Source organism: Coturnix japonica, chromosome 5 (assembly GCF_054131305.1).
Source record: "Coturnix japonica strain WE chromosome 5, WE-NBRP24, whole genome shotgun sequence".
Taxonomy (NCBI): domain Eukaryota; kingdom Metazoa; phylum Chordata; class Aves; order Galliformes; family Phasianidae; genus Coturnix; species Coturnix japonica.
The window spans coordinates 2,951,112-2,970,556 of NC_140667.1; the positions used below are offsets into that span (position 1 = coordinate 2,951,112).

A 19,445-nucleotide genomic window follows, 5' to 3' on the forward strand; every position below is an offset into this window, starting at 1 on the left:
GCTGGGCCCGCGTTGCCTGCTGGGAAATGGAGTCCTTCCTCACCGCCTCCCCCTGCTGGAGGCTGGTAGAAGTGGGGCGGATTGACTACATGTCCCAGAATGCTCCGCGGCAACATGGCGGTGCGTCCGCTCCCAATTGGTTTATGAGACATTAAAGACTTGACATTCATTCTGGAAAAGCGTTCTAGTTTCTCTCTGCCGATGCCAATCACCTCAAAACATGATATTTGTCAATAAGGCAGCTGGAAGGACGAAGCTGTTCCGCAATGTTCCACAAATGGCTGAATTCCTGAATCTTTTACATGAGTACATAAAGGAGGTGTTGTAAAAATTACTAATTGAAGGGTGTGTTTCATAGTGTTCCCCCTCCCCTTCTCTTTTTTGGCTATATAAAGCTGGAGGGAATCATAATGAATACCAGTGTCTGGCTATACCACATCTGCCTGTTTTTTCTCATTAAGAAAAAGAGTAGAAGGGTTATTGATGTCTGGAGAATGCAAAATAAAAGACGCTGCTATCTGACAGGCTACAGCCCGTCTGCCTGCAAAAGCTGTTAATTCATACAGTGCTTGCATGATGAAATATTAGCAACTTTTGAAATATTAGCAACTTTTGGTTTTAGTATGTAGTTATAGATAATGCCACGTGTAGAACGAAGCCAGCTGAAGAACTGGCTTCTCACTTTGGGTACTGTAAGGGAAACTGTGGATCACAGCCTGAACCTCTGATTAAGCAGCTGAGTCTGAGCTACAAGTCAGCTGCAGGAGCACAGGTGAAGGTAATCCACCTCCCCTAGATCCCATTTAAGGGCTGACCACCACTAAGGCAGCATCTCTTTCTGGAGATTGTTCTTTTGTGGAGTTTTTGTGGTGAGCCTCAACATTGTTGTCTATCCATCTTGACTGAAAGCCTCAGCACTGGTGAGTCTTAGATACTCTCTGGCTCTCCTTTTACTCTGTAGTTACAACTATATATTATTGCAAGTGTGCTTTTATATTTATTTAATTTGTGTGTGTGAGAAGATAAATACGAAGAGGTTGCCTAATGATTGCTTTACATTGGAGGCAGAAACAGAAGTGTAATGCAAACACTGAGTGTTTTAGTAATATTTTTGCCACTAGGGAAATCTTTTTGCTGTAATAATTTTCTTGTCTTTCTCTTATGTAGCTGGCAAACCAAATAGCCCTGGAGCCTCCTAGTTAACAGCAACATGCAGAATAGATTAGACTGATGATGCCGGAAGCTGAAGTCCCCTAGGACAGGGGTACCAATGACAGCAACTCAGGCTTTCTCTGCCTGTCACTATAGACAGGGCTGTTACCATCCACACTGCGTGTAGCAGGTTCTTCACAGCAAAAGTAGTCCATGAATGTGAGCAGCAGCTAATCAGAACTAAATGTCCCTGACTTAGATTTCTGCTTGAGATGTGTGTTGTGAGATACGCGTTGCCAGTAGAACAAATAGCAGTTAAGTGACTTCAGTGACAGGAAGACAGTAATCCCACCTTAATTCTTTGACTTTAAAAAGAAAAATTCCTGCATCGTTTTGGAAGCAAGTTTAGGCTTCTGTTCTTATGGCCTCATCCCAAGTGGTCACTAAAGCAGTGCCTTTATTTACATATGTGTATGTTCTCCATGTGTATATGGAGAGAAGGAAATATATTCAATCTGGATGCAAACCCACTGTTGGTTAAAGATGTTTGAGTCTATGTGCACAAAGCTGTTTCTTGGATTGAACTGCAAGTGAAAGTTGGTTATTAATGGGATTCTGGTGGGATTGCTGTGCCCAAAGGAAAGGAAGTTTAAATCAATACTGTGCTTTGTTGTACTCAGTCAAATGAAATAAAAATAAAAGGAGACCCTGGGTGCCTATACAGCATTGTTCTGACTGTGCTAGTCAGGATACTTGTGATTGCTCTTCTAGGTCTTAGTGTATAAAGATATTGAATCTAAAGAGATGTGCCGTGTGTAAGGGCAAGAAGGAAGGCTCTGGTTGCAACAGGGCATCAATATTTGGCACTCTGAGTGTAAGAACCAAAACAGCAGGTGGGGAAATAAAAACACTGAATGAATTAGGAGTAGGTGTACAAGCTTTGATTTGGTTAATCTTCCTGTTAAAAACAAATATCATTATTGGTTTGCCAGGAGCCCAAGGAAAGAGTTAAACAAGAATTTACTGATTTAGGACTGGGATGCATCATCTTTCTTCAGTGCACCATACAGTTAACTTGAATTAATTAGCTCTAAATAAACTTGTGGGAAAACTCAGTAGCTCGATAGCAGTACCTTTGTTTGGTCAGTGGAACTTGTGTTAGGGTGGGAAATCACCCTAACAGACAGGAAAAAGGATGTTGATCTTAATCCATAGAATGGGTACCAGTCTGCAAGATGATACATGATATTTCAGCGTGCATCACGCTTCATTTTAAAGCAAGCACTCAAACCCAAGTATAACCCAACTGGCCAATGTCTGCATCTGTATCTACCCATCTGGATTAGCATTTGTTCACAAAAAGGAGAGGTTATTGAGCAAGTGTATGGGAAATTGGTAATCACAGCCTGTTGCTCTTGTCCTGTTCTGCTTTTGCAAGGTATTTTTGCTCTTCTGAGCTGTAATGAAGCGCTCTCCTTGGTGGAATGTGCCAGCTTCTGCGATTCCAGTTTCTCTTGGGCAAAGTAAGTGCAATGACAGCATCCCTCAGAAAACAGCCAATTAGGTCATGTGTTTGTGGGGAAAATAACCATCTATAGAAGACAATGTCATTTGGATGCTGTTCAGGTTGGGTTTTCATTGTTTGCTTGCAGTGGCACTACATGGAAGCCTTAACTGTGATATTTCTGATTTAAATATTGCAGTTCCTGTAATTTCTAATTATATTTTGTATTGTTGTTTCTGACATTGCGTTTCTTCTTATTTCACCAGTTATCTATGACATGGCCTGAATACAAAGTGAGTGAGTGAATACGAAGCTGAGTGGTTGAAAAAACAATGCTTCTCTGAAGCAGCCAGAGCAGAAATGCGAGAAGATTTATTTTTACCAGGTAGGAATTAAACTCACACTCTTATCTCTCATTTTACTAAACAAAAGACAGTTATTTACATTCAGACTTTGTAACTAGCATAAGGCTTCTCCTGATAAGTAATATTTCTATTTGTTTCAGTGGATCATGTAACACATGTTTACTAGTTCCAGAGTGGAACCTTTTCCCCCGGTGAATGATGTAAAAGTGATGTCTGTTTTTGCCTTGGCAAGAATAAACTGTGCTGTTTACTATGTTGGAGACTTGAGCCTGTTCCCAGAGTGAGCATGATGAAGATGCAAACTAGACTTGATTTCCCAGGTTCTGAGTTGTTGTTTGGAGCAGTGAAGATGCTACTGAAGCTGGCAAGACATTTTATAGCACTTGGGGGGAGAGTAGTAAGTTAAATTTTGCTTTAATTCATGATCAAAACTTCATCCAGATGTCTTGTTATGCTTATTACCAAGGTAATAAGATTGCAATATTTCAGATACAATTCTTCTTTTTGCCTCTGTTACAAAACCTAACTGGACATGGCTCGTTACAACAGGTTGTTTCTTCCAGGTTTCCTCATGATTCATTTGCAAGGGAGGCTGCATTTCTAAGGCATGTGAATTTGCTTGCTGGCTGTTTGAGACCAGCTTTTCCTTGTGTACTGGGGTAAGCTGAAAATGGGCTTCTTTCTGGTCCCTGCATTTACAACACTGCAATTGACATGCTCTTAAGTAGCTGATCATATCCTAGCAGTATAGCATTACAGATGACTATCAAAATGATGGCCCTGTGTGCTGGTTCAACAAATACAAGCCCGCCAGACTGCTACAGTTAGTGGTTAACCTTCATTTCTGTCATTGTCAAGGCAGCTGCTCTCTTCTTTTTCTCCTCAATAGCTAATCATAGAATCATAGAAAAGGAAATCATAGAACCACCAAGGCTGGAAAAGACCTAAAAGATCATCCAGTCCAACCGTTCGCCTGTTAACAATAGCTCCCACTAAACCATAGCTAATGTGCTGGAGAAAGCAGTGTGCTAGTACAAGCAGTCCAAACCAGAGCATGTGTGCTTCTTAGGAAGACCCCAGGTCTTTGCTTTATTTTTCAGTTTCATTTTGCTATGTGGCTAATAACAGTACAATCTTCCAGAATCTTTATTGCAATATGCCAGCTGGTTCTTAGTTGCTTTGCTTTGGTCATTTTTGGCTTTGGCAATTTTGGTGATGTAACTGCTGTCCAAGCTGCACATTCTGAGACATGCAAATACAACAGCCTAAAGGCAAGCCAAGGATTTCTGTTCTGTTGCAGATGCTGGCAATGGTGCCCATATAGTATTTTCTTTCTTGTTCTGTCTTTTGGCTTCAATGTGGTTCAGCTCCAATAGATAATGCTGTTTCTTTCTTCTCTGGGGAGGAAAAAATAACAAAAACAGCCTGAAGTTTTCACATGAAGTTTCTTTTAAAAGTAATTTCTATTCTTGGTTACTTTCCTCCCAGTTGTTTGAGATGCATTTTCATCAGGTATATGGTCTTTTGAGAAATGTCATTAGAAATGGATAAAATTATTACGGTTCATAAAGACCTCTAAGATCATCTAGTCTAACCACAACCCATGCCCACTGAGCACATCTATCAGTGTCACTTCTCCATGTTCTTTAGTTCCTCAAACACCTCCAGGGATGGTGACCCCACCACCCCACTGGGCAGCCTGTGCCAGTGCCTCACTGCTCTTTCAGAGAAGTTTGTCCTCATATCCAACCTGAACCTCTCCTGAAGAGATCTGAGGCCATTACCTCTCTACTCATTTTTTTCCTATTTATGTATAAGGGAGTTTATTTCTCGAAGGCATTATACCACATCTCCAAGTGATTACGTATCTTTTGTTTTGTTTAGTAGGCATTATTGTGGGTTTAAAATGTAGGGGCAGGTAACCCTGACTTAACTCAGTAGATTAAATCTGTGCTAACATAGTGGGGGATAAAGTATGCTATGCTGATATAATGAAATAATAAGTAGAAGAACATGAATATCTTTGCATCTTAAGATTGTCTTTCATTTTCTCATGTTTTCCTGTCTCATTCCCATAGAATTATAGACCTGCTAATTTGACATGCTGTCCAATATTCACAACCTGACATCCTTTTGTGTGGGTCTGATGAGAAGGAGGTCTCCACAAATATCGCTGCTTTTAGCCCCAACCTATTCCTTCTACTGGAATTAGAATCATAGAATCATTTGGGTTGGAAGTGACCTTTAAAGCCCATGTAGTCCAACTCCTCTGCAGTGAACAGGGACAATGAAAGCTCAGAGCTTTCATTTACTTAATGTGTTCTGGGGTGGTTTCTCAGGCGGGGTCTGTATTTTGGAAACCCTATATCTGCCACTGTTTGCATGCATGGAGTCACAAGCATCTTTTTTAGGGTGCCTTCCATGGGAGTATTGCACAGCTGAGGGCAGAAGGACAGAGATGGGTGCCTGGAGCAGGAAGTGAATGGTGTAGTGAGCTCTATGAAATCAAGGACTGCCAAAATTGCATTGAGGTTCAAGGCATGGTGCCACCACCCACAGACCCAACCCCTCTGTACTTCATGCTTAAGGTTTATCTTGATGTGAAGCCTGTATTTCTACCCATACTCAGACTGAGGTGTGTCAAATGGGAAATGTAGGAAAAATGGCTTATTTAGATCTCAGAACCCAACCCTAACAGTGCATAATATTAATGGGAGTCTTGGTTCCAGTGGCTTTGAGACTGGCCCAATGCAGAGGATGTTCAAGGAGCACTGGTTCTTTCTTTTTTTTTTCCACTGTACATGGTTCTTGTTCATGGCCTCCGCTGCAGGTTTGTCCTAAGCTGGGTTTCCCTGGGGGCAAGGGATGTTGGTGCAACTTGCATAAAAACTCATAATGAAATGGATCTGTCCTTTCCTAACTTGGGCCTTTGCTGTTAGTTTCCATTCTCCTCTGTGGCCACAGCGTGTAACAGTAATGCTATGAGAAGGAATAGAAGAGTATCTTTATTCATCTGATGAGATGAAACTCCCCTGAACCTCATCCTCCCCTTGGCTGTTGTGCTTTGCATCTGGGTGCTTCCTGGCCTGTACAGGGATGCTGAATAGACCGAGGGCTGCAGCGGTGGGGTCAGTGGTCTGCTGCTAGAAGAGGACGAACAAGGCAGGGCTGGAACATGGCTTTCAGCCTCAGAGGAATTTAAAGAAGGTAAATCTTCCATTAGAATTGGAATGGTATGGGTTGGAAGGGAACTTTAAGAACATCTAGTTCCTGCTCTGAATTTGCTGTGAATTTATGGAAACGTGAAGCCCAAGCAGCAGTATGTGCTATATGTTGTGGGCTGGGACAAATGATTGACATACTGAATGTGTTTTACAGCACAGGAGAACCAGCTGCAAAGTGAGCGGTGTTTTTATGGGAACAAGTCCTTCCCCAGCTTACCTAACCAGGTACCAGCACAGTCATCCAGAGGTCTACTTGGCAGACGGTAATAAAAACACTTGTTTTTCCCCCACTATGACTGTAGCAAATGGCTTTTGGATAAAACTTGAGATATGGTGGATTAAGATGGTGAGCAGAGGGCTTGCAGTTTTAACTGGGTTTTGATTCTATGTCGCTTTGTGTGGATGGTTGGACCCCTTCCCAGGTCAATGAGGTGTATAAAGGATATATGTATATCTCAGGCATTAATCATGAGCTTTCAAGGAGCTGTTGTGTAAGATAGTAAAGGGATGTACCTCAGTGACAAAATACCCCAGTGGTGCAAAATAAGGTCCATAGAGAACCCTGATTCTTTTCTTTTTACAGCAGTTCAAGGTTATGGATTCACATGTATTTTTAAATGTCAGGGAGGAGCTTGAATGATCCAGATGGAATTGTATTCACAAATGGTCATCAATTATTTCATATCTATGTGCAAGATGTTGTGTGTGAGATTACACACAAGCCCAAAATAATAATCAGTTCCTTAATAGCTTTTAATAATCAGACAATAGAATAAAACAGGTTTTAGACAAGTACAGAAGAAAAGCAGAAAATCTTTCTTGTTAATCATCTTTATTAATCCCATTATGGTGGGTGCTGGGCAGTCTGATTTAGTACTTGATCTACTGGCTGGCAGCCCTGCTTGTGGCAGAGGCACTGAAACTTGGTGACCCCTTCCAACCCAAGGCATTTTATGATCCTGCAGACCACTTCTGCTAAAGGTACGCTCTTGAGTTTGGTGTGACAGAACTGGACCTGAATACAGCTGCAAGCTGCCTGTCAGGGGCTGAGTCAGCAGCAACCTCTCATTCCAAGCTGAGAAGTGGAAGGAGCATTCCTCTTCATGACCTTACTCAAAAATCTATCAGCCCTGAAGATGCTGTTTTTCCTCTATGCACAGCATCAGGTGTGATCCCAGCCCTGCCTCTGACCTCTACATGGATTTTACTGTTCTTGGTGCAGAGGAAAAATAACTCTCAGTGCATTCTCTGAGAGCTCTGTTGTAGAAGTTCCTTGAGGCCGTGACAGTCATTGCTATCCCTGTTAAAAGGCAGGGAGGTAGGAACTGGCATAATTAAGGCCAGCTTGCCATTTCAGTTTTTCTCCCTCATGTGCTGCTGTTATGAAAAATCTCTAATTAAAAAAATCTCTAAATAATCTCATGCTCTTTCTTTCCTTCTCCCCCTTCTTTTTACTGCTGTTTTGGAGCATTAATTGGTGGGACTTTGAAATACTTGGTTTTACTGTATGAACATACAATAAAGTAACATATAAGTTCAGAATAGGTAATAAGTTTCCATGTGATGAATTGGGATGGCCCAACAGCTATGCAAGAAGAATGGGAATGGCAGAAGAAGCTATGAAATGAAGGTAAAGATACAGCAGTGAAATAAAACAGCTTTCCATCTTTGTGTATTGAAAAAGCTAGTAGGTTTACCTTACCCCAGGTGGATGCTGCAGGACAGGGTTGAATAGTGAAATAGTCGGTGTGAAAGTACAGCTTCTCCATTGTGTAAGCCACGTTGTTGGCATCATTTCTGCATAACTGTTTTGCTAGTAGAACAAATTGCTCTCCTAAGATAGGTTTTAAATGTCTAGATGCAGACATCTATAGACTACAAACCTGCATATAAGTTGCGTAGGCAGTCTATAAAGGCACTTCTAGGGCACTACTAGTCCCATTCTCTGTTGTCATTAAGAGATAAGTTAGATAAACAGTGCCTTGCAAATCCTTGGATTTTTTTATTATTAATATTTATTTATTATTAATAAATGATCAACTTCATAATTGTAGTCACAGCACTTGGAGAAAATGGAAAATTGAATGTGTATTTTAGATTTTAAACCATTTTGGATGATTAACTTGTACTGCACTGAAGGGATGCCTTTCCGAATCCGAATACTGGGAAAAGGTTCAATAATTCCTTCCCTTTCTTATTACAGATTTTTGCAGTGTGTTCTTTTATTTACTCTTTTTATTTCTTTTATTTACCAGGTGACTGTAAACAAACGGGCTGTGGCTTTGCCTTATAAGAAATTTGGCTTGAAGATCTATGAGTCGGGCATAAATCGTGTAGTGGAAATTCCTGAACTTAAAATGAACGTGACCTTCAATAGCTTGTCATTTTCTATCAGAATGCCCTATGGCTTGTTTGGAAACGACACTCAAGGACAGTGTGGTAAGGCTTATTCTTTTGTATTTTTGTGCTTTCAGAAAACTCCGAACAGGTAAATCGTAGCCCCGACACAAAGATGAATGGCATTTGATAATGAATCTGTGAGTGAATTCTTTTTGGATGGCATCTTTTGGGATGTCTGTCTTCTTACTGAACCGGTATGCAAGTAGGAAATGCACAGGCAATGGAACTGATGTCTTGTTCCCTGGGGAGAACACAGGGACAGTGCCTAGATGGAATCAGGAAAGCTAAGGGATAATTAGAGCTGAATTTAGCAAGGAATGAGAAAAAAGATAAGATGGGCTTCTAAGGTATTGCTGGTCAGAAAAGCCTCACTTTTCTCCGGTAATCACCCTTGTTACATATCTCAAGTCCTTGAACCTCAATGACAGAATTTGATTGCTTAGTGCTCTGAATCCTTAGATCAGATCGGTGAGCCGTTCAGGTAGGAATGGGACCGTGGGGGCGGCGAGCACCGGGGAGCCATTCGGAGCTGTCCGTCCGCAGCGGGAGGCTGCCGGGCTCTCTCTGCGTTCCGTCCGAGGCCGGCTCGGAGCCGGGTTAATGTGGAGCTGGATATTTCACCCCCTGCCCTTTATTTGTAACTTCAGGAGCACGATCTCGTTCCCATCGGGGAGACACGGCGAGATGGCTCGCACGACCGGAGCGCTGTCGAGGACGGCTGCGTTCTTTTCAGGAGAGGTGGGTGAGGGCACCGGAGCTTCTTGAGCTCTGCCTACGGATGAACCAAGAACTAAGGGAGCCCCGGGGTGCCTCACCCCAGTTGAGGCGCTTGCCGGAGCTCGTATTTGTTTTCTAGGAAGGGCTCGCGGGCGATACGAAGACCGAGGTGACTCTTCACCGAGACGGTGAAGTTTGGGATCTGACGGGGAAGACGCAAGGCAGTAAGTAGGGTTGAAACGGCGGACTCGGAGGGAACCGGCTTCGTCCTCTTGGAGAACCTTGTAGGCGGCATCCCTCTGGTCGGAGCATTGGAAGGGGTTCCGCCGGCGGTTCTCTACCGTCCTGCTTTTCTTCCTTTGTTTTCATCAGGGCGCATCCCCAAAAGGAAAAAACAGCAGCAAAGGAAGGAGACCCGCACAGGCAAACAAGGAAAATAGGGATCATCTCAAAGAGGAAGAAGAATGTTAAAGCCACTTCAGTATCCCCTTTGGGGGGGAAAGGTGATGGCTAACTGAAGTTTGGAGTCTGTTAAAGGCAAAACAGAGGCTAGGGAATGTGTGGGTGTGTCGTTATCGGGACCCCCACCTCGTAAGATAGGGGACGGGAGAAGGCGGAGGTGCTAATGGCCTTCTAAGCTTCAGCAGTTGCTGCCTTGACTGTTCTTCATGAGTATCAGAACAAAGAGTCCTCGAGGAAGGATGGTTTCCGCTCATGTGCAGAGGAGCTGGTCAGAGATCATGTAGGTAAAAAGTACTTCCATCATAGAGGTACTGAGGTTGGAAAAGACCTCAGAGATCGAGTCCAACCGCAGCCTAATACTCTAACAGGATTTAGCAGAGCCTTATGTCAGAGCACCACATCCCAGGACGGTGAGTCAACTACCTCCCCAGGAGTCTATTCCAGCGTTTAACTACCCTTTGTGTGAAGTAATGTTGGTTAACATCCAGCCTACAGGTACCTCGTGGCAACTGGAGGCCTTTTTCCCTTATCCTGTCATCATTGAGAAGAGACTAGTCCTGCTCTCACGGTAAGCACCTTGGAGATACCTTATTGCTCTCTTCTGGTATCTCCTTGGTGTCCTTTTCTCCAGACCCTAATGGGATGCACCTGTGTGTGTGCTAAGCTGGCAGAGGTGAGTCCCAAAGAGCTTTCACATGTTGTTTCTGGTCTTTCTTACAGGCAATGTGGATGAGGATGGAAGGATGGCCCAAATCAGCACAGCCTTCAGAGAGGGTGAGAAGGACAGCCCATGTAAGCATAGGCTGGTAGGTCTCACCTTACTTGGTGGCATGGTGTGAGCAAGAAGCAGAGAAGTTGTTCTTAAAGACTTGTCTTGGTGGATTCAGCAAGGGGAAAGGATGCTGGATGGAGCAGGTAAGCTTTGGTGTTGAGTGTCTGGTTAGATGAGAGAATGGTGGTGGTTGTAGTGGGGTGCACTATCACACCTGTAAATAAATGTGTAAGTGCAGGTTGATGGGCTTGTTTGTTCACAGATGGTGCTCGTGTGGTGGTAGAATGGGGTTAATGTTTGCAGAGTGGAAAAGTGGTGAGAGTGTTTGAAGGAAAGGAGGGATGATGGAATGGGCTGTTAGGAGACGTTTTGGGGCTGTTGTGTGGGGTTATTTAATATAATAATGTTTAATAATATAATAATAATATTTTATTATTATTTATTTTTTACAGGTTGAGCATTGCAGCAGAGCATTTGGCAGTGAGGATGAGTGAGCCCTTTCATCTGGCTGTTGCAGTGGTAAGAGGAACAGAGCTGGCATTGCATTGGTGCTGCCTTGTGGAGTGAGGTGAGTGTGTAGTTTTAAATTTATCTTTTGTGTCTGGTGCCTTTGGGTGCCAAGGGATTATGCTTTTATTTTTTCTTTATGGATGATGAAGGTTTAAGTTTGGCTTAGTAAGTAAGAGTAAGTAAAAGTGGTTTGGCTTAGAAAGTGAGAGTAAGTAAAAGTAGTTTGGCTTAGTGAGAGTAAGTAAAAGTGGTTTGGCTTAATAAGTGTGAGTGAGTAAAAGAGGTTTGGCTTAGTAAGTAAGAGAAAGTAAGAGTGGTATAAATTAGTAAGCAAGTGAGAGTAAGTAAAAGTGTTCTGGCTAAGTAAGTAATTGAGATTAAGTAAATGTGGTTTGGCTTAGTATGTAAGTAAGAGTAAGTAAAAGTGGTTTGGCTTAGTAGAAAAGTGAGAGTAAGTAAAGGTGGTTTGGCTTAGAAAGTAAGTGAGAGTAAGTAATAGTGGTTTGGCTTAGTAAGTAAGTAAGAATAAGTATGTAATGTTTGGCTTAATAAGTAAGTGTTTGGCTTAATAAATAAGAAAGTAAAAGTTTGGCTTTGCAAATTAAGCAAGTAATTAAGTAAAATTGTGGCTTTGTAAGTAAGTAAGAGTATGTAAGTAAGTGAAAGTTTGGCTTTGTAAGTAAGTTTGTTTGATTTTGTTGTTTGTGTTGAGTTTGTGACATTTTGTAGTACACTGAGTACAAACTCAGTGTGACTTGTCTTCTCCCCTCTTCTAATGCTGCTAGAGCATAGGTTTTGCTGGTAAGTAAAATCTTTAAAAAGATTTTTTTTATTTTTTGGGTGGTAGGATGGCCACTTTTCAGTGGCAGGTTTTTTTTTTTGGTTTTTTTTTTTTTTTTTTGGGACCACCCCTGCTCCTTGTGGCCCCTCACCTGTTTGCTTGGGTCCTTTTCCCTGTGGCCCCCCCCCCCCATTTGCTTGGGTCCTCCCCCTGTTTGCTTGGTCCCTCCCCTCCCCCTTGTGGCCCCTCCCACCCCACGTGGCCCCTCCCCCTTGCGGCCCCTCCCCTGCCCCCTTGGGGGTCACCTCCTAAGTGGGGGTGTGGGGGTAGCCCCTCCATGGTGAAGGGGTCTCTTCCTTGCAACCCAGAGTGGCTGCTTTCAGGTGATGGTGCTCTTGGTCTTCAAGGAAGGAGCTCAAGTGAGGAAGAGCTGGCTTCTGCATCCTGCTGAAGGAGAAGACTGAATTTATTTCAAGCATCAAGGAGGAGCTGGAGTGAGGAGGAGCTGTATTCTATGTCCTGCTAAAGAAGACTTGGTTTATTTCAAGCATCAAGGAAGATATTATTGAAACAACTCTTGCTCTGTGCTTAAGGGGGTCTATAGGGAATTTTTGTTTGCAAAGCTTTGGGTAAGTGGATGGAGGTGAAATACGCCTGTAGCACGTGCCTCAGTATAAGTAAATCCTGTATGCGCTATGGATGGTTTACAGTATCAACGTTCTATGTAGGCTGAGTGGTTAATGAGGAGTGAAGCTGCTACTCTGTTCTGTAATATTATTGCTGTTTTCTCTTAGCAAGAAAAAAATATAACAGTGAAATAAATGGAAATGCTTCTGAAAGCTGTTGTGAGCAACGAGCAGGTATATGTAGGAGTTTATAATATATATTATTGTATAATATATAAATGTTTAACGTATATAATATTTATAATAAAGGTTTGGTGATAAAGTGGATACCTGTCTGTCTCTGACTTAAAAGAACATTAAGTCCTCGCTTACCTCAAAAGAAAATGGATGCACTGTCTCTTTCTCTGCTTTGGCCTTGCTTGTTTGCTGGTGAAGGTTTTCATCTTGGGGAATATGAAGAGGAAGAAAAATGATCCCTTAAGCAATCTTCTATTTCGCATTGCATGTTCTGTAAAAGAAAAAGTGAGACTTAATAATAAATATTGTTACAAGTTACCTATGGCAGAGGTATTGTGCATCAGACTTGCTTTGCTCAGTAAGTGAAATGGCTGAGTGTGTAGCTACTGTTTGTATGGCTGCCTTGTTTTAAAATAAACAAACAAAAAAAAAACCATTCTGCTTTTCATTTTTAAGATGTTCTCACTAAGAGCAGTCTCTGCTTTCTCACTAGATAAACTTAGCTAGTGCTTCACTGCATGACCCTCTGAATCCAACATATAACATAAGTTAGTTCCTGTGAACCTCTGTCCCAAACCAAAAGTCAGCTTTAATGCTAACTATACAAATACATCATGCTCTGCATTGTGCACTTAAACAAAAGTATGACAGAACCCCAGTGCAGTTCCATTACATAAATATATTTACATACAAGCATTTATATCTATATGTGAGTCTGCAATTATTAATTGGTTTCACTTACAATCAATTTCTATTGATTCTATCTATTTCTGCTGCCACTCAAGTGAAACATGCTGGTATTTCAGGAGATAAATGGAGTTTGAGTTAAATATGATGCTGCTTCCCTAATGACTTGACTGCAAGAGAGTTTCAGTGAGTTATTGGGTAATTACACACACAAGTTCAGAATGATGTTGGTGGGTGATTGACTTTGATCACATTTTCTGCATACTAACAGTATTAGTATGTATCGATCCTACCTTTAATATCAAGAATGGCAGGGCAAAAAGTATTAGTTGCAACTATGAAGCTTAAAACTGCCAAATAAAAAACCAAACAGCACCACCTTTCACACCCTTCCATGGTGTCATAGTATATTCATAAGAGAGATTCCAGTGTTCAAACCACTGTCTTCCATTACAAACACAAGTACAAACTCTCCCTAACCTCACTTTAACCAGAGGACCAGGCTGTACAATTATATCCCTCTGTCAGCAAAGACAAAGAAGGACTTCTTCCTTTCTCTTTATTTTTACAATAAATCAGAAACAAAAGCCCTAATCCTTAGATCACGTGAGCTTGGCGAGAACAAATGGTATTAGACTGCAAGCAGCTTTAAAAATCAAACCTTTCTTCTATAATTAATTGTATACATGAAGTACTGATCCTTCACCAGGCAGCAAGCAAGGAAAATGTAACCTTTTCCACTTTCTATGCTCACCTGTGGTAATTACATCCACACTAATCTCCCTTCTAATCTCCCTTCCACACCAATTTGGGTTACCAAGCTGAGATGTCTTTCTTTCTTTCCCCCATACCTACAAAATTCATGTCAAACTAAGGGGATTTGGTTTTTTTTTTAATTGACAAGAGATGTCACAAGAAGAAGAATGCTCATCTGTCTCCAAAGATGATATAGGCTCACAGAAGAACTCACTCTGCAAAGGAGAGATCCTGAAAGAGATCCTCCCTCAGGGGCAGTCAGCCTTTAAATGAGATTTAAGAGAGGTGGAACCTCCCTGCAGCTGAATCCTCTTCACCTGTGCTCCCAAGCCTGACCTGATCTCTTCTTCCAGGTGCTCTGTGGGTGGTTTGGGCCCTGACTCTGCAGTTCCCTTACAGTCATGCAAATCTTACTGCTTACAGTATAAGCTATTTAGACTGAGACACACTGGCCTTGAGATGGCAGACAGAACTTACTTCCCCAAGGGAAGCTGAATTGCTTATCCTTCTTGTACAGTGGAATAATGCAAGAATAGTGAAGTTTAGCTTACACGAGGTATTTCATATCACATAGGTAAAGTTACCAATGCGCAGCAGAAAGTAATCAGTTATTGTGGATGTCATATTCTCTGGTTTCGTTGTGAAACAGGTTCCACGTTAATTGGAAGTGTATAAGTGTACACAGCTGCTGACCGCTCACCATCTTCTTGATGTATTCTCTTATAAAAATTGATTCTCTCGGCAATGGGAAATAATAATTCTTATTTCTAGGCTGTCATTTTTGTACAACTTCACTCAAACTCAAAATATTACCCTAATGAAGTTAGAAGAATTAAGGGCTACCTCTTTAACTGCTACCTATTTCTTATTCTAGCAGAGACAGATGACAAGAAGCTCAGATCTGTTATATCTGTGAAGGATTATGTTGTGCTTTCTCCCCAGTGTTCCTTCCCTCTCCCTCCTTTTTCTAGGGTTACTAGTGGTCAAATTTTTTCCAGATTTTTTGGCTGCTTTAACCCCAGCAGTAACCCCAACAGGCCAAATTTCTAAACATATGTGTTTTTGTGGGTTCCACTGATTTTCCTGAGCCCCAGAGACATACGGTATTCCTAAGGCATCCTTCCCCATTCCTTTGTCTTAGTAAAGCAACACAATTTGCCATAAATAGGGCTGCTGAGGACTGTGAGCAGCTGTGGGAGACGAGACCTCTGTCTGCCTATTATTAGAGGACTCCCATGAGGACACTGTAATTATGTCCCTTGTGTTCGATCTGAAAAATATTAGCCAAAGAAGACTCAGTTGTTTGTTCAGTACCTAAAAGCCCAAGGAGCGAATGTTTGCAGTAGCAGGTCCTGATATTTCCTTTGGTCACACGTCTTCTCTAAGAAGAAACTACAGAGCGCAGATGTCACTCAGACAAGAAGTCGTGAAGGAGCCTGGAGCACCCAGCTGAAAGCTAGAAGGCACCTCTCTATGGGCAGACATAGGTTGTGATGGCATCCTTCAGAGGGAGATCCAGACTTGTGCAGTGCTGGAGTCTCTGGAAGTTCAGGACTGGCAAAAGAAGTGTGGCTGAGCCTTAAAATCCAGGTACGTCCTTGTCAGTTCTAGCACTGACCCATCATACAGACTTTGACAGGTCCCCTGCTCTGAGTGTTTGACAAGCACAACCCAACAGCCTCCTCTAAAGAAGGCAGAAAGACTGGGTAAAACAATACTGTTCTTTGTATTTCACACCCAGAGACCTCAAAACATTAATTATTTATAATTATTAAATTAAATACTTAAAATAATAAAAAAATAAACATAATAAATTAATAAATGAAATAATAACAATCAAATTAATTATTTATAATTATTTATGTATTTTGTGTGAGTAGCTTCTGAACAAAATATGGGTTCATGAGATGGATGACCATCACGTGTCCTCCTCTACAAAGCAGCTCTGGATTTGCATCAGTTTAGTCACAAAAGGGACCCAAACCTGCCATCTCCCACAATCCGTGTTAATATTTGAAATAGTTGGGTAGTCTGGCTGTGTCATGGTTTAATAATTTTGTAATTTTGCTATCAGTATTCCACATCATAACATCATATAAAGCATGAATAATTTTACTGAATCTGCAACTTACAGAAGAAGTCTACATCTCCCAATGAACAACACGGTCAGAGATGGGTCACGGGACCTGGACACTATATTATCTCTGTTGCAGGCTAGACTGACGTCTTTTCGAGTTCTGGCGTTCAGGGCAGTGTGTGGGAGCCTTCACCGTTTCGTCTAGATTCACAGTAGGCCTCTCGGTTTCGGGACTCATTTCTCTCTCCTTTATTGCTTGATTCATTAGCTCAATTTTCAATTATATTGTACTATATTGTGTTATCCTGTATTTTGATGTAGTATTTAGTAAATAAGTGTGCCTCCTTAGATCGTTGCTGCTGTTTTCTTTTCCTAATTAACTTTTTCCTTTCGGCCTAGGGCCCTTGCAGGGCCCACGGTCCCCTGTCACGCAGGGGACGCAGGTGGATTTTCGTTTAAACCGTGACAGGCTGCCTCTCCTAGTGATTGACAAGGAATGGATGAATAGGCCAAAGAGAGAGCTTCTGATTTAGCTTAGATGCTTCCCTTCTAGACAAAATATACTCTGGTGAGTTTAATTCTTTCCTGGTGAATAGATAACAAGAAATGCTTAGCTGAAAAGACAAAAGCAATTGCAGAACGCATTCAGCATTTAACACACTGTTGATATCTGCATGTCAAACAAAAGATATTTATTAGGAGCTGTGTTGTTGCAGATGCGCACTGCTGTCCCCAGAGAAAGATCACTGGGCACGTCACTGTTATCATCCTCCTTGAGCATGGTCTGATTGGTGAAAATATTATCAGCAGTTTTGAGGATGTTCTAAGGAATCACAGCTGGACAAAAGGGAAGCAAGATCCAGGTACACAATCTCAGCTTCTGTGCTTCTCGATGGTGGGACTACTCACGAGCAACTTTTCTTCCTCTCTTAGATTTATGGTCATCACACACATCATCTCAGCAGGTGCCACAAAGGTGAGGATGACAGTAATCAATCACACTACAGTCACCTACTTTGTCCTCTTGGGACTGACGGATCGCCCAGAACTACAGCCTCCTCTCCTTGTGATAATTCTGCTTATCTATGTCATCACCCTTGTAGGCAACCTCAGCATGATTGGCTTGATCACGATTGACTTCCAGCTGCAAACGCCCATGTATTTCTTCCTCATTAACTTGTCCATCGTGGATCTCTGTTATTCTTCTGTTTTTATCCCAAGGATGCTTGTAAACTTCTTAGTGGAGAATAAGACTATTTCTTACTCAGGATGCCTCGCCCAGCATTTTTCATTTGTTGTGTTTGTGACCACAGAAGGATTTTTGCTGGCTGCAATGGCTTACGACCGCTATGTTGCTATATGTAGCCCACTGCTTTATACCACTTTTATGGCCAGGAGAGTCTGTGTTTGCCTGGTAGTTGGGTCATATTTAGGGGGACTCTGTAACTCACTGGTACATACTTGTGGCTTACTGAAATTGTCCTTTTGTGGCCCTAATATCATCAATCACTTTTTCTGTGACACAAACCCGCTGCTACAACTCAGTTGCTCTGACAACCAGCTCAATGAGCTGGTGCTTGTGACCTTCTCAGGGATCATAGCTATGTCAACACTTCTCTTCATCATCATCTCCTACCTCTGCATCCTCTCCTCTGTTTTGAGCATGGGCTCTGCAAACAGGTACAAAGCTTTCTCCACCTGTGCCTCCCATCTGACAGCAGTAACACTCTTCTACGGGCCCGTGAGTTTGAGCCACATCCAACCCAGTTCGAGATACTCACTGGAACAGGAGAAAATCTCTGCAGTATTTTACACCCTGTTCATTCCTATGCTGAATCCTCTGATATACAGCCTTCGGAACAAGGAGGTGAAAAATGCTCTTAGAAGGTGGATGGAGAGGAAAAAATGCTGTCCATCAGCTTGCTTGTCAGGATAATAACCAGTTCCCTAGGAGGTTTATTAAGAGATGGAGATACCAGTTTGGTACTAAGTACGAACACTTATGAATCAAGTGTAACTGAGAAAAATAGAGAAGGGGTGCTATGACTAACAGTAGGAAAAGCAATCTTCTCATCTTTGTTTATTTGTTTGGGTTGATGATGACGATTGCATTCCTTCATCTTTCTGACACATTTCTATCTACCTAGAGGAGAAGATGAAAATTGTTTCTTTCTACTGTTTGGTTCTGTAATGTATCTATCTCCACATTTTTGTTGGGATCATCAAGGAAAATATTGTAATTCTTTACTTCAAGTTCAGGGACTCATAAGCTCACATGCATGCCTGCAGTGTTAGCTTTCAGTGTTGAATCCCGCTTGACTTGTTTTTATTGCTCTTGAATCTTTGGTTCTTTTTCAGTGGCACAGCAATATCAGATGAGGTTCAGCTCCCCGAAAGAAGCCCAAGATGCCTTTGGACTAGCATTATCTACATAGAAAATCCTTTAAGGTCTCAGCTTAACCATGCACAGTTTCTTGGCAAATTATAGAGAAAAAAAAACTAAACTCTTTTTAATGCACCCCAGAATGCCACTGGTCTTTTGGCCGTGAGGGCACATTGCTGGTTCATACCCAACCTGTCGTCCACCAGGACACCCAGGTCCCTCTCTGTAGAGCTTCTCTCCAGCAGGTCATCCCCCCCCAAATTACCTGACATCACCATACATGAAGGAGAAAAGAAACATACAACTGGAAAAGGCTTTTATGTCCTTTCAGTCACTACCCATTATAAACAGATTAATGTGTTTGTTTGGCTGATTTTTGCATGAAAACACTTGAACAAATGTCCCAAAGCAACTCAGCTGGAGTTCTTCATTCATGGAGTTGTCATTTGTCCTGAAAATAGAAACAAACCATGGTAAAAAGAGTTCACATTTCCTTTTCAGGAGGGACTAAAATGGTGTTTAAAATTTGGCTTTGTATGTATGTACTTTTTGTGCAAAAATGGTTTTTCACGCAACTAAAGAGCTTCACAGACATAGCTAAAAACATAGTGTGATGGAGAAATTCTCAGTCATACCCTGAAGTGATCCTTCCGCATCCAGGGAGAAGAATCTTGCCCGTGTTATCTGCCAAAGTCACTAGCAAACCATAGGAATTGGTGAGCATTGGTCTCAGTCCACCTGTTCCTTTTGGAACTCCTGGGAGTCCATGGTTGCTCCGTAGCTGTGTGTGTG

At 42.0% G+C, this 19,445-nt stretch overlaps 1 protein-coding gene across 1 annotated transcript; it reads left to right on the top strand.

Annotated features, from left to right (window-relative positions):
• Nucleotide 1: 1 nt before the first annotated feature.
• LOC107314258 (olfactory receptor 5J3-like) lies at nucleotides 2-19,161 on the top strand. The gene is made up of 12 exons (XM_085549846.1): nucleotides 2-306; nucleotides 2,923-3,041; nucleotides 3,162-6,228; nucleotides 6,400-8,684; nucleotides 9,293-9,383; nucleotides 9,502-9,586; nucleotides 9,735-10,234; nucleotides 10,313-10,392; nucleotides 10,545-10,739; nucleotides 11,049-11,115; nucleotides 14,342-16,838; nucleotides 16,987-19,161. The coding sequence occupies exon 12, from the start codon at nucleotides 17,163-17,165 to the stop codon at nucleotides 18,204-18,206; it is 1,044 nt and encodes a 347-aa protein (XP_085405972.1). The 5' UTR covers nucleotides 2-306; nucleotides 2,923-3,041; nucleotides 3,162-6,228; nucleotides 6,400-8,684; nucleotides 9,293-9,383; nucleotides 9,502-9,586; nucleotides 9,735-10,234; nucleotides 10,313-10,392; nucleotides 10,545-10,739; nucleotides 11,049-11,115; nucleotides 14,342-16,838; nucleotides 16,987-17,162; the 3' UTR covers nucleotides 18,207-19,161.
• Nucleotides 19,162-19,445: the final 284 nt, after the last annotated feature.

Excerpts from the sequence above, each read along its gene's own strand:
- LOC107314258 (XM_085549846.1), top strand. The coding sequence starts at position 17,163 with ATGGTGGGACTACTCACGAGCAACTTTTCTTCCTCTCTTAGATTTATG.